Source organism: Sphaeramia orbicularis, chromosome 24 (assembly GCF_902148855.1).
Source record: "Sphaeramia orbicularis chromosome 24, fSphaOr1.1, whole genome shotgun sequence".
NCBI classification, from domain to species: domain Eukaryota; kingdom Metazoa; phylum Chordata; class Actinopteri; order Kurtiformes; family Apogonidae; genus Sphaeramia; species Sphaeramia orbicularis.
Genome location: NC_043979.1, coordinates 35,561,970 through 35,575,096, shown reverse-complemented (window position 1 = coordinate 35,575,096; position 13,127 = coordinate 35,561,970). Strand labels below are relative to the sequence as shown.

The 13,127-nt window shown below is 34.6% G+C and overlaps 1 protein-coding gene across 1 annotated transcript in view; it reads right to left on the bottom strand.

Moving 5' to 3' along the window:
* LOC115415221 (glutamate receptor ionotropic, kainate 2-like) overlaps positions 1 to 13,127 on the bottom strand; it is a 114,558-nt gene that overhangs the window by 9,302 nt on the left and 92,129 nt on the right. Inside the window, exon 15 of the mRNA XM_030128728.1 lies at positions 9,869 to 10,119. Coding sequence (XP_029984588.1) covers positions 9,869 to 10,119 — 251 coding nt within the window. The remainder of the gene's footprint in view (positions 1 to 9,868; positions 10,120 to 13,127) is intronic.

The following is a 13,127-nucleotide window of genomic DNA, read 5'->3' as shown; positions in this document are numbered from 1 at the left end:
ACACCATGAAGGTGTATAAAATGCACTGAATAAGTGCAGTCCATTTACCATTTAAATCCAGTGTTAAATCTCCATGTTTAAAATGTTACATCTACATGTTACTCTGTAAATATGTTTACAGTTGGATGTGTTTTTTACAGTATTTTTCTGGAAACCACAGCTGCCAGTTTTTTTCTGTAAAAACAACAGGATTTTTTTTTACAGTGTATATCTATCAAGAATAAATCATCTTGTCACGATTGTCTCATGAGGTAACACCATTTTATTCCAACTTTATGGGCAACAGTGTAGTTTTATATGTTTATGATATTAGACTGCCAAGGATCAAACATCTAAGGAGCTTAAAAGTATAACTATTTTTGTTTGTAAAATGTAGAAGTATTATGCCAGTCGCCATCCTAGTATCTAATATTTAAAAAAAATACCCAGCCCTCCATACAAATACAAATATGCATGATAAACACAACAAGAAAAGAATAAAAGAATGAAAAAAACCCAGTTTATTTTCAAACACCTTTTAGTCAGGTTTAATTAATTAGATAAAGCTCTGGATACATGCATTTATACTGTTTGGAAAAAACAGAAGAAGCCTCAGCAAGCTATTAGCAACCCTCTGATTAAATGGTATTAACTTGGTTGTAATTACATTGTTTTTTCTTTTTATTAGGCATTACCTGTTCAATGTTTGCTGTATACCTATGTCAGCAGTGTACCTATTAGAACATAAAAGGCATAAGACCTTTATATTTACATTCCAATATTTGCATATTGCCATTACATACCTCATGCCTGAACTGTTTTATTACAACAGCGAAATCTAGTTTGACACATAAGCTCATCAGGTTTGTTTACATATAGATATTGGGGAGTGATGAATACATATCTTCCCCCTGAAGTCGACAGCTGGATGCTGTGGTGGTGGAGGATGCTTACAGAGCTGGCAGCGATGCAGCGAAGCAGCAGCACTGGCATGTCAGAGGGAGGGCCGGAAAATTGGTGCAGTTAAAATACGCCGCCAAATTTGAAGGCGTGTTTGGTAGAATATGTGTGGAGAAAGAAAGTGGGGAACTCAAGCAAAGTCCAAATATTAACCAGTTTAAGAAAATGTGTAAAGATATTTTGTTTAGCAGTTACAACTGATAATTACCATTACTGATTTTTGTTATTTACTCATTGATATGGCATAGGGATGAGAGGCAGAGAAGCCTATGTGAATGTATATGTGTATGTATGTAACAGTGCATATATGTATTTGTATATGTATATGTAAGTCTATGTGCATGGGTATGTATATGTGTATATATGTATATATGTGTATGTATGTATATGTACGTGTATGTGCATGGGTATGTATATGTGTGTATATGTATATATGTGTATGTATGTATATGTACGTGTATGTGCATGGGTATGTATATGTGTGTATATGTATATATGTATATGTAAGTGTATGTGCATGGGTATGTATATGTGTGTATATGTATATATGTATATGTAAGTGTATGTGCATGGGTATGTATATGTGTGTATATGTATATATGTATATGTAAGTGTATGTGCATGGGTATGTATATGTGTGTATGTATGTATATGTACATGTATGTGCATGGGTATGTATATGTGTGTATATGTATATATGTATATGTAAGTGTATGTGCATGGGTATGTATATGTGTGTATGTATGTATATATGTGTATGTATGTATATGTACATGTATGTGCATGGGTATGTATATGTGTGTATATGTATATATGTGTGTGTATGTATGTATGTATATGTATGTGCATGGGTATGTATATGTGTGTATATGTACGTATATATGTGTATGTATGTATGTATATGTATGTGTATGTATGTATGTATATGTATGTGTATGTGCATGGGTATGTCTATGTAAGTGTATATGTATATATGTATATGTAAGTGTATGTGCATGGGTATGTGTGTATATGTATATATGTGTATGTATGTATGTACATGTATGTGCATGGGTATGTATATGTGTGTATATGTATATATGTGTATGTATGTATGTATATGTATGTGTATGTGCATGGGTACGTCTATGTAGGTGTATATGTATATATGTATATGTAAGTGTATGTGCATGGGTATGTGTGTATATGTATATATGTGTATGTATGTATATGTAAGTGTGTATATATATGTATATGTAAGTGTATGTGCATGGGTATGTGTGTATATGTATATATGTGTATGTACGTATATGTAAGTGTATGTGTATGTCTATATACTACAAACAAAAAGTTAAGGATATTTTAAAATTCTGGGCTATTTTTTTTTATTTTTAAATTTTTTTCTTTATTTTTTTCAGTTGGGGTTCTTGCACAGCGCTTTTTACTTTTTGTGTGTGAATTGAATTGTAACAATTTTGTTTTTAATGACCAGACATAGTTTTATTTACAAATGGCAAAAATGACCAAAAAATGACAAAAAACCCCCCAAAAAACCCCAAAAAGAAATATCCTTAACTTTTGTTTGTAGTGTATATGTATATGAATGTATATGTGGATGTGTATATATGTATATACCAGGGGTGTCAAACTCATTTTCTTTCAGGGGCCACATTTAGCACAATTTGATCTCCAGTGGGCCGGACCAGTAAAATAATAACAGAATAATATATAAATAATGACAACTCCAAATTTTATAGTGCAAAAATAACAACATTAAATGATGAAACTAGTTTCATTTTAACACACTATCCAAAACAAAAAAAGATGTGATTAACCTGAAAAAACACTGAAATTTCTGAAGAAAAGCAAGTACAATTTTATCAATATTACGCCTCAACTTATGATTTCTCCATGTACATTACAGATCAGATCTACCAAGGCACAAAACAGGCAGAATATTGTTAAAATTGCACTTATTTTTCTTTAGACATTTGAGGTTGTTCATATTTGTTCAGGTTATTGACATTTTATTGTTAAAGGATATCAGAATTTAATGTTCTTTGCAATAAATTGGTGTTGCCATTATTTACAGGCATAATGCCGTATTATTTTTCTCACATTAAACCAAGAAGACAATTTGGAGTCATTATTTCTAGGTTATTATGCTATTATTTTTGAGTTTGATGCCCTTGACTATTAATATCTTCCAGGTAATTTTTGCATTTTGCACTTTGTAGATTCATCTCACGGGCCAGATTGGAACCTGTGGTGGGCCGGTTTTGGCCCCCGGGCCGCATGTTTGACACCTGTGGTATATACATTTATGTACATATTGCTGGTTTAAACAAAGGGGTGAGAGCTAATAACCTATGCTTCTTCTCACTCCTTTTCAAATATGACTCTTTTTCTTTTTTTTTTTCTGTTTTATGTGTATTATTTTTTTGCTTCCTTGAATTTTCATTTTTTATTATGTTGTGCAAAGAAATCAATTAGTAGCAATCAGGAAGCTTGTACCATTTCCATATTCGGAATAAATCAATAATAATAATAATAAAAAAAAAAGAAAAACGAAAGAGTAGTATCACAGGAGTGTGCAGCAAAGCAGCTCAAATTTTCTGATACAGCTCACAGGCAGTGAACCATTTATTACAAGCGATATCATTACTGCAATATTGAATCACTGTGCATGGATTGAACAAATAATCCACTAATCGTTTTCATTTTAATTTTTAGTCTATTTAATTTTATTTGACTCAATAGGAAAAACTCCATTTCTTTTAGAGGCTGAATAAAGTGAATCTCATTCTCAGTCAGTAACAGATGTGCCACATTTGCGCAGACATACACTATGTATACATAATATTTACAGAATCACCATTCGATCGGTTGATATTCAGTGTCAACTCATTTCATTGCACCGTCCTTATGAACTCAGCCCAAATTCATTTAATTCTTCTCAGTATTTAAGGATAAACACGCTTTGATTTAAAGGTCTGATGTGTCCCAGTTTCGGTGTCTCATAAAGGTCTGAATGTTTTTCCAAAACCTTTTCGGATCCTGCCAAAAACTAAATCCTGCGAGAAACATCCAACCCTTGTAATTTTGAGTGGAAAAAAAAAAAAAAAAAAAAAAAAGGGCACAGAATAAAAGACAAAATACACACTTCAGTTGATTAAAGCCAAAAATATTGCTACCTCCATTTAAAAGACAGATAACCCCCCCCCACACACACTGAGTGACACGTCTTATGTAACTTCTGTAATATGGGGGTTTGTTGTCCCCGCATTATGGATGTGGTGTGAAATCCTATAAAATGTCAGTGTACTTGTGTGCCAACATTACCAAGACAAATTTCCATACATGCACTTTCTGATTATGCTAAACCTAATTCACATTCAGGGTGTAGGAGGAGAGAGGATATAAAAAAAAAAAAAAAAAAAAAAAAAAAAAAAGGGAGGGAGCAACAAAGTATGGAGCTATTATTTTCCTGTTTGTGTATGTGTGTAGGTGTGTGAGATGGATATCTGTAGGTGGACTATGCATCAGGTATTTTTTTTTTTTTTTATTTCTTCTCTACATTTACACACACAGTATATTCGTCTGGCGTATGAATGAGATAGTATGCGTAGTCGAGGAGAGGAGAGGAGCGCTCAGTGATTACAAAAGCAGAGGGGGACGGAGGGAGTTTGAGGAAAAGAAAGGGAAAAAAAAAAACAATGAGGAGGGATCAGGATTAGAGTGACAGCGAAAGAAAAGGGAGATGAGGGGGGTTAAAAAAAAAAAAAAGATGGTGATGTTAGGATGGAGGAGGTTGGCGGAGAGAAAACAGAAGAAAGACTTGTTGTCAGCATGTAAATTACTAGCACCTTGGCAGCCTAGAGATTGTGGCATTTGCAAATTATCTCAATATTGTGACCCAGTCTTGCAGTTCTTGATTAATGATGGCTAAGATGTGCTCTGAAACATATGCTGCCTACATAAAAAAAAAAAAAAAAAAAAAAAAGCCAGAAACTAATTACTATTGCAATAAAGTAACACACCACCGCGCTGTGCTAATTCTGTAGATGTAAATAATTAAAAATACGCTATCAAAAGGACTTTCGAAATTATCCGGAAACATCATTGCCCGAGTTAAAGTGCACTAAAATACATAACTGCACAATGTGTGATGAATCATGTGCACCAAAATAGAGCAGAGAGAGAGCAGTCTTAAATATATTCACTCTCTTGCTAGAAAGAAATATAACCAGAGGGGAAGAAAGAAAGCAGGATATGTGCAGTTTTGTTTTTGTTTTTAATAAAGAGGAGATTAAACGTATGCACCTGCGAAAAAAAGAATTCATACTGTTTAATGAATAAACTAAACGTGTCGACATCGTATTGTGCTCTAGTATTTTTTAAATAGATGTGCTTTAGATTATAGATATTTAATGAAGTAAGTGTGAAAAAGATTGAGAAAATACGCAAAAGGCATTCATTTTGACATTTTGGGGGCAGCAGCGGCCTAGAAGGCTGGAGAGTCGGCTTGTGACTGAAAGGTCACCGGTTTGATTCCCCCGGATTGGTTGATGTGCCCTTGAGCAAAGCACTTAACTCCCCCATTTGCTCCCTGGGTGCTTGATATAGAGTCGCGGAAAAAATTATTAATTAATAATTACCACCCCTTATTTTCTTCAATTTCTTGTTCATTTTAATGTCTGGTACAACTAAAGGTACATTTGTTTGGATAAATATAATGATAAAAATACTCAAATTTGATACCCAGCCACATTTCTATTACAAAAACAATGAAAAACCTATTCATCACTTAGAAATACACTGGACAGTTGAGTCAATATGATCATCTGTTAGTCAGTCGTATATATTTATGCTATTTTGGTAACATACAGTATTAGACCACTGTTGTTTTCTTCAGTTTCTTGTTCATTTTAATGCCTGGTACAACTAAAGGTGCATTTGTTTGGATAAATATAATAATAAAAATACTCAAATTTCATCCGCAGCCACATTTCTATTACAAAAACAATGAAAAACCTATTCATCACTTAGAAATATACTGGACAGTTGAGTCAATATGATCCTCTGTTAGTCAGTCGTATATATACTATTGTGGTAACATACAGTATTAGACCACTGTTGTTTTCTTCAGTTTCTTGTTCATTTTAATGCCTGGTACAACTAAAGGTACATTTGTTTGGATCAATATAATAATAAAAATACTCAAATTTCATCCGCAGCCACATTTCTATTACAAAAACAATGAAAAACCTATTTATCAGTTAGAAATATACTGGATAGTTGAGTAAATACGGTCATCTGTTAGTTAGTCAGTCGTATATGTTTATGCTATTTACACAGTATTATACAGTATTAGACCACTGTTGTTTTCTTCAATTTCTTGTTCATTTTAATGCCTGGTACAACTAAAGGTGCATTTGTTTGGATAAATATAATAATAAAAATACTCAAATTTCATCCGCAGCCACATTTCTATTACAAAAACAATGAAAAATCTATTTATCAGTTAGAAATATACTGGATGGTTGAGTCAATATGATCCTCTGTTAGTCAGTCGTATATATTTATACTATTTTGGTAACATACAGTATTAGACCACTGTTGTTTTCTTCAATTTCTTGTTCATTTTAATGTCTGGTACAACTAAAGGTGCATTTGTTTGGATATAATAATAATAAAAAATACCCAAATTTCATCCACAGCCACATTTCTATTACAAAAACAATGAAAAATCTATTTATCAGTTAGAAATATACTGGATGGTTGAGTAAATATGGTCATCTGTTAGTTAGTCAGTCATATATATTTATGCTAGTTTGGTAACATACAGTATTAGACCACTGTTGTTTTCTTCAGTTTCTTGTTCATTTTAATGTCTGGTACAACTAAAGGTACATTTGTTTGGATAAATATAATAATAAAAATACTCAAATTTCATCCGCAGCCACATTTCTATTACAAAAACAATGAAAAATCTATTTATCTGTTCGAAATATACCGGACAGTTGAGTAAATATGGTCTGTTAGTTAGTCAGTCGTATATGTTTATGCTATTTTGGTAACATACAGTATTAGACCACTGTTGTTTTCTTCAGTTTCTTGTTCATTTTAATGCCTGGTACAACTAAAGGTACATTTGTTTGGACAAATATAATGATAACAACAAAAATAGCTCATAAGAGTTTAATTTCGGAGCCGATATCTAGATATTTTCCATGGTTTTCTTGATAATACCCAAAATCACTTCAGTTCTTACATCAGTAGTTATGGCACTGGAATGAGACTGCGAATTGATAAAAAACCTACATGTCTGCATTAGAAAAACCGCTAGGATTGACAAATTGAACACAGTGTCTTTATTTATAGCGCTATATAAGACTTTTTCAAGCCATGTTTTCAAGATCAAATGCACTGACACTTGGGTAGCTTTTCATGTCCCAATTTTGGTCCTATTTTTAGCCCCAATATTTTATTAAAAATTCATTAATTTTGGGATGGCTCAGAGCAAGAGTATAATTTTTTTTGCATTTAACTGGGGGTCATCATTAGGTAAATCCTGGGGGGAAATATGTCTAACTCTCTCTTATATCACCGGGTCTAAAAAAGCTGGCACAGAGTCAGATACCAAAAATAACCCAGTTTCATAGAAGCACCTATCTTGGCTTTATTACTGGTTCCTAAAGAATATATTTTGCTATAAATCTTACCCATTTCAACAAAAAAGTTAATTACAGTACATACAGTTGCGGAAAAAATATATTAGACCACCCCTTGTTTTCTTCAGTTTCTTGTTCATTTTAATGCCTGGTACAACTAAAGGTACATTTGTTTGGACAAATATAATGATAACAACAAAAATAGCTCATAAGAGTTTAATTTCAGAGCTGATATCTATCCATTTTCCATGGTTTTCTTGATAATAACTAAAATCACTTCAGTTGTTACATCAATATCTATGGCATTGTACTGACAAAAACAGGGTTTTTAGGCATTCCATGTTTTCTTTTCTGTTTTAGTCACATGATACACACAGGAGTTAGTACTTGATTGCATAACTATTGTTTCTTGATGACTTTTGATAATCATTTTTTCCACCACTGTATATTGTCTAGCATCTGACTGCTACCTCTTGGCCAGATCATCATTCACTTGGCTGTGCATATGGGTTAAATAAAGGTAAATAAAATAATGAAACAATAAAATATGCCGATTGCGATCAGGCTGTGTTATAAACAATTTATGTTATTATCGCTCTATCCTGGAGTACACACACTATAAATGACTGATCTGATGTTAATGAAGTTGCCGCTGCTGCATATTCTCTTGTAGGTTGTCCTTACATTAAGTAAGCTGTGAGTCGCAAATATATCATCAGTACAATTTTTTCTCCAAATTTCAGATACAGTCACAGAAAAAATTATCAGACCGTCCTTGTTTTCTTCAATTTCATGTTCATTTTAATGCCTGGTACAACTAAAGGTACATTTGTTTGGACAAATAGAATGATAACAACAAAAAAATAGCTCATAAGAGTTTAATTTCAGAGCTGATATCTTGACATTTTCCATGGTTTTCTTGATAATAACCAAAATCACTTCAGTTTTTACATCAATATCTATGGCCTTGTACTGCAAAAACAGTGATTTTAGGCATTCCATGTTTTCTTTTCTGTCTGTTTTAGTCACATGATACACACAGGAGTTAGTACTTAATTGTTTTTTGATGACTTTTGATAATCTTTTTTTTCCACGACCACCTGCCCATGCGCCCATGTCTCTCCAGGTGTGTTTGTACTAATACTAAAGGTTAAATGTGTATACTTTATATGTGAACTAATTCTATGTAATGCAGGCATCTCAAACTCATTTTCTTTCAGGGGCCACATTCAGCCCAATTTGATCTCCAGTGGGCCGGACCAGTAAAATAATAGCATAATAACCTACAAATAATGACAACTCCAAATTTTTGTCTTTGTTTTAGTGCAAAAAACCCTACTGAATTATGAAAATACTTACTTTTATAAACTATTAAAACAAAAAAGATGTGAATAACCTGAAAAAAACTGAAATTTCTTAAGAAAAATAAGTGCGACTTTAACGATATTATGCCTCAACTTATCATTTACTTATCATCTACAAAGACACTAAACACTTAGTAACAGGCAGAAAATTGTTCAAATTGTGCTTAATTTTCTTTAGACATTTCAGGTTCATATTTGTTCAGGTTATTCACATTTTATTGTTACAGGATAATTTGTAAATGTAAATATTTTCATAATTCAATGTTATTTTTTGCACTAAAACAAAGACAAAAATTTGAAGTTGTCATTATTTATAGACATAATGTAATATTTTTTTCGCATCAAACCAAGAAAATATGAGGTCATTATTTCTTGTAGGTTATTATGCTGTTATTTTTTATTTGATTTGATTTGATCTTTCTCTCCTTTATGTGAAGCACTTTGTAACATGTTGCTTTAAAAAGTGCTAAATAAAAAATAAATAAAATTTTACTGTAGATCATATTGGTCTGTATGTGGAACCTGAACTAAAATGAGTTCGACAGCCTTGACTGTGGAATTTTTGCACTTTGCAAATTCATCCTACGGGCCACATTTGGCCCCTGGACCACATGTTTGAGACCCCTGATGTAATGTGTGTGTGAAGTAATGCTATGTAATATGTGAGTGTAGCCTTAATTTTTAAAATGTTTTTAATTTTATGAATGCTGGTATTTTACATCTTACCCAGGGACAACAGTTGAAAACTAGCTTTTTTTTGCTAATACTGGCACATTTACAGAAATGTTCATTAATGTGTACTATCCCTGCTAAATAAACAAATAAATAAATAAATCAAATAAATATATACAGACAAATAAAGAATCTTAATCTTTTTTAAAATGCAAGGGAAAGAAAGTCAAACTGTAGTACCTTTTCCAGTTGGGCATTCTGTTTGGACTTGTAAAGAACCTCCCCAACAGCCACAAACACTGACAGCACCAGTCCTGCAGCCAGCACGATGAAGATCCCACCAATGTTCTGCACCCCTAGAGCACTGGCCTCTTTACTCTCCTCCTCGGGACAGCCGTTCCCTCTCCACCACTTCTCTTTCATCATGTGCAGCTTCCCTTCCTCCTGCAGCTGCAGAATGGCTATCGTGATCTTGTCTCTATATGGAGAGCCTGAGGGGCCAAAAAGACAACATGAGGCTAGTGAACATTGATAACGAATATGAAAAAACAGATTATGCCTAACATAGTTATTGTTGCCTGGATATATAAATATATAGAACTGGTGACTGTGGGTGTATGAAACAACTTCTGCCTTGCATGTGATCATAACCTGTCATGTTATTGTTGGCTGCTTAGGGGGAGTTTTTTGTAAGTCCTCCTTCAAATCCCACTAATCCGTATATTCACAGAGTGATTCCAAAATTCTTAACTCGTCTCTGCAGTGTGGGAATTATTATACACAGTGAGTTGGCAACAAAGACGTGGCTTTGTGTATGGAGGAGCAGAGCTGCTGTGGTTTCTGATGAATTAGCTGCTGTTCACACACACTTTTGTTTGCCATAAACTGTAAGTATAAACAGGAAACAGACAAACCCAGTGGGGAGTACATTATATTACATATGTGCTTGGGATTATATGTGCATTTCTGAGATAGGGCTGTTCTATCAGTGTATTTTTTATGCACGTTAATGTTATGAAAAGTAAAAAAACCCAAATCCACAGACGGTGGGAGTGCGCCAGAATTAGCGACAAGGCATTAAGGCGCAGCGGGTGCTGGTATGATCAAAGAAGGAGTAATCGCTGCAGAGTACCCGAATGGGGTCGTGTTTCTCTCCCCGCCACAGCATGTGTGACACAACACAAGGCCGATCAAGACGCAGCGCACACACTCTGCCCCAACCAGGCCAAGAAAGATTAATACTTACTGTGAGCGTTCATGTTTCATTTATAGACTGCTTTAAAAGCTTGTTAGTGTATTTATGTGATTAAAGAGCTCATATCTAATGAAGTCTGGTTGTACGTTTCCCTTTCCATTTTCGGAATCTGGCTCATGTGCAATTCAAAGTGGCAAAAAAGAGACGGAACTGTAGTTAAAATGTTACATTTTCAAATTTACATAAGAGAGACCATTTTATGAACATGGGAACATTTTGTACTAATGCTCTTAGAGAACTCAAGGGGCTCCAGGTAGCAGGACGCATCACCATGTCTGCTGCTCTCATAAGTTTTCCCTGTCGGCCTCTCTACTTGATTTGCTTTCTGTTTCATCTATCATTTATCTGTTGCCATCCATCATCCTTTCATTACCTGGGCTCCTTGTGTTTGGACAGACAAAGGGGACAATTCACCAAGTGCCAATGAATTTTAGAATACATATCGAAATGTTCTTCTTTGTTCATAAATTGTCTTTAATATTTATTTTATGTACCTTTCTGCTAGATATGTACATGTGATTGTGTGGATTAGAGCTCTTAGACAGTGTGTTCTGTGCATGCGCAGTAGACCTGTACTGCTCTCACTTGTGTATATCCATGCGCACACGCGTGTAACAAGCATATGCTTGCTTCATTTGAAGATAAGAGATCTATCAAGTGTCTCAGTCCCTAGATTCAGGCTCCCCTCATATTTCAAATGATTAATGATGGCCTAACAAAGCAGGCCTTGGATAAATGCTAATAGGATGGGTCCTCAGAGAGGAGGATATGGAGAGCTGGGCTCGGGCGAATGGAAAAGCGCTGTGCTTGACACACCGCATACACAAATACCTGACAGATGTTCAACACCAGAGGACATCCATCACTCCTACACTGTCTGGTTTCAAATATTAATATGATCACAGTTTAGGTTGATGGCTGTAGATAACGCATTTGTGTTTTGGGAACAGGGCCTGTGAAAACCTGACAAGCACCAAGAGCTTGAGACTTATTATATGAATTGCATAGTTTATTGCTGTAACAGCCCAACAGGGAACAAAACACTGAACAGTGTTCAGCAGTTCAAAAGTTACAGGCTGAAGGTTGACATGAAGGTCTTGGTCTTCATAACATTTGGGACAAGGATGGATATGGTCAAAGACAGAAAACCACAATCCAAAAATCTAAAGTATTTTCGTCCTTCCAAGAGGACTTCTGGCATGAAAACAGAAGTCACTTCAAACTTAATGAAGCAATTAACTCTCTAAAGACCTTTTCTATGATGGAAGAACATTTTAAAAGGATGTAATCAGTTCTGTTTTTAAAACACTGAGCAATGAGCATTAGAATTAATGACTGAAAGAACAAGTGGGTCATAATAGGTTTCAAAGCTGACTTAAAAAAAAAAAAAAAGTATGAATTTATATATTAAACCACTTGTGACTTAAACTGATTTTAATTTATTTTGTGGTCATATCTGTGTTACATTATGTCACCACATGAGTGAAGAGGAAGGACTCTGTGGCCATCTCAAGGGCATCAGTGTAAGTGCTCCTGCACTTATGGAGCCACAGTGGGACTATATTTCACAGCATAACCTCAGCTTTGTTATAGTCACGGCAATCACGGCTTCCCTGCAGATCCATAACTGCCACACCATCATCAGCAGTAGCTGAGTCCAGATGTGGATGGCCAGGATTAATTCTCCCTATTTTGATGGCCTTCATTTGCTATTTCATTTCATTTGCTTTGCTGATGATCGATGTGACCATTACAGCCGCCTGCACAGCTCTCTGTGGCCTCGTCACAACTGCTCCAACCTCTGTGACACTGGGATTAAAACCATCACCAGCTTTCCCCTGGAGTGTCAGGGTTGAGTTACCTGACAGACTGTTTGATATACAACAAAAGTGTGAACAAAGTGACAGAAGTGAAACATTAGCATAGCTAAAACACAAGAAAAATCTTCTTTTCTTGCCACATAAAAACACTCATTTCTGAAAGGCGACAGATCCAGTAAGCAGCTAAAACAGTTCTCAGTGGTTGCTTTATACTCTCTAAAGTGCTTTGTTTGGTGTAGTTAATGCTCTAATACATTCCAGACAATGTCAAATAAGTTACACAGAATTGCTCTAAATTGACTTTCAGGTTGCTTTCTGTGATTGTTGCATTGCCTTGCCTTCTGAATTAGGCTAAAACATGCCATTTAAGTATTGGCAAACATTGTGTTACCCAGGTTTTTCTTGGTAGTTCTTCTCGGTTCAA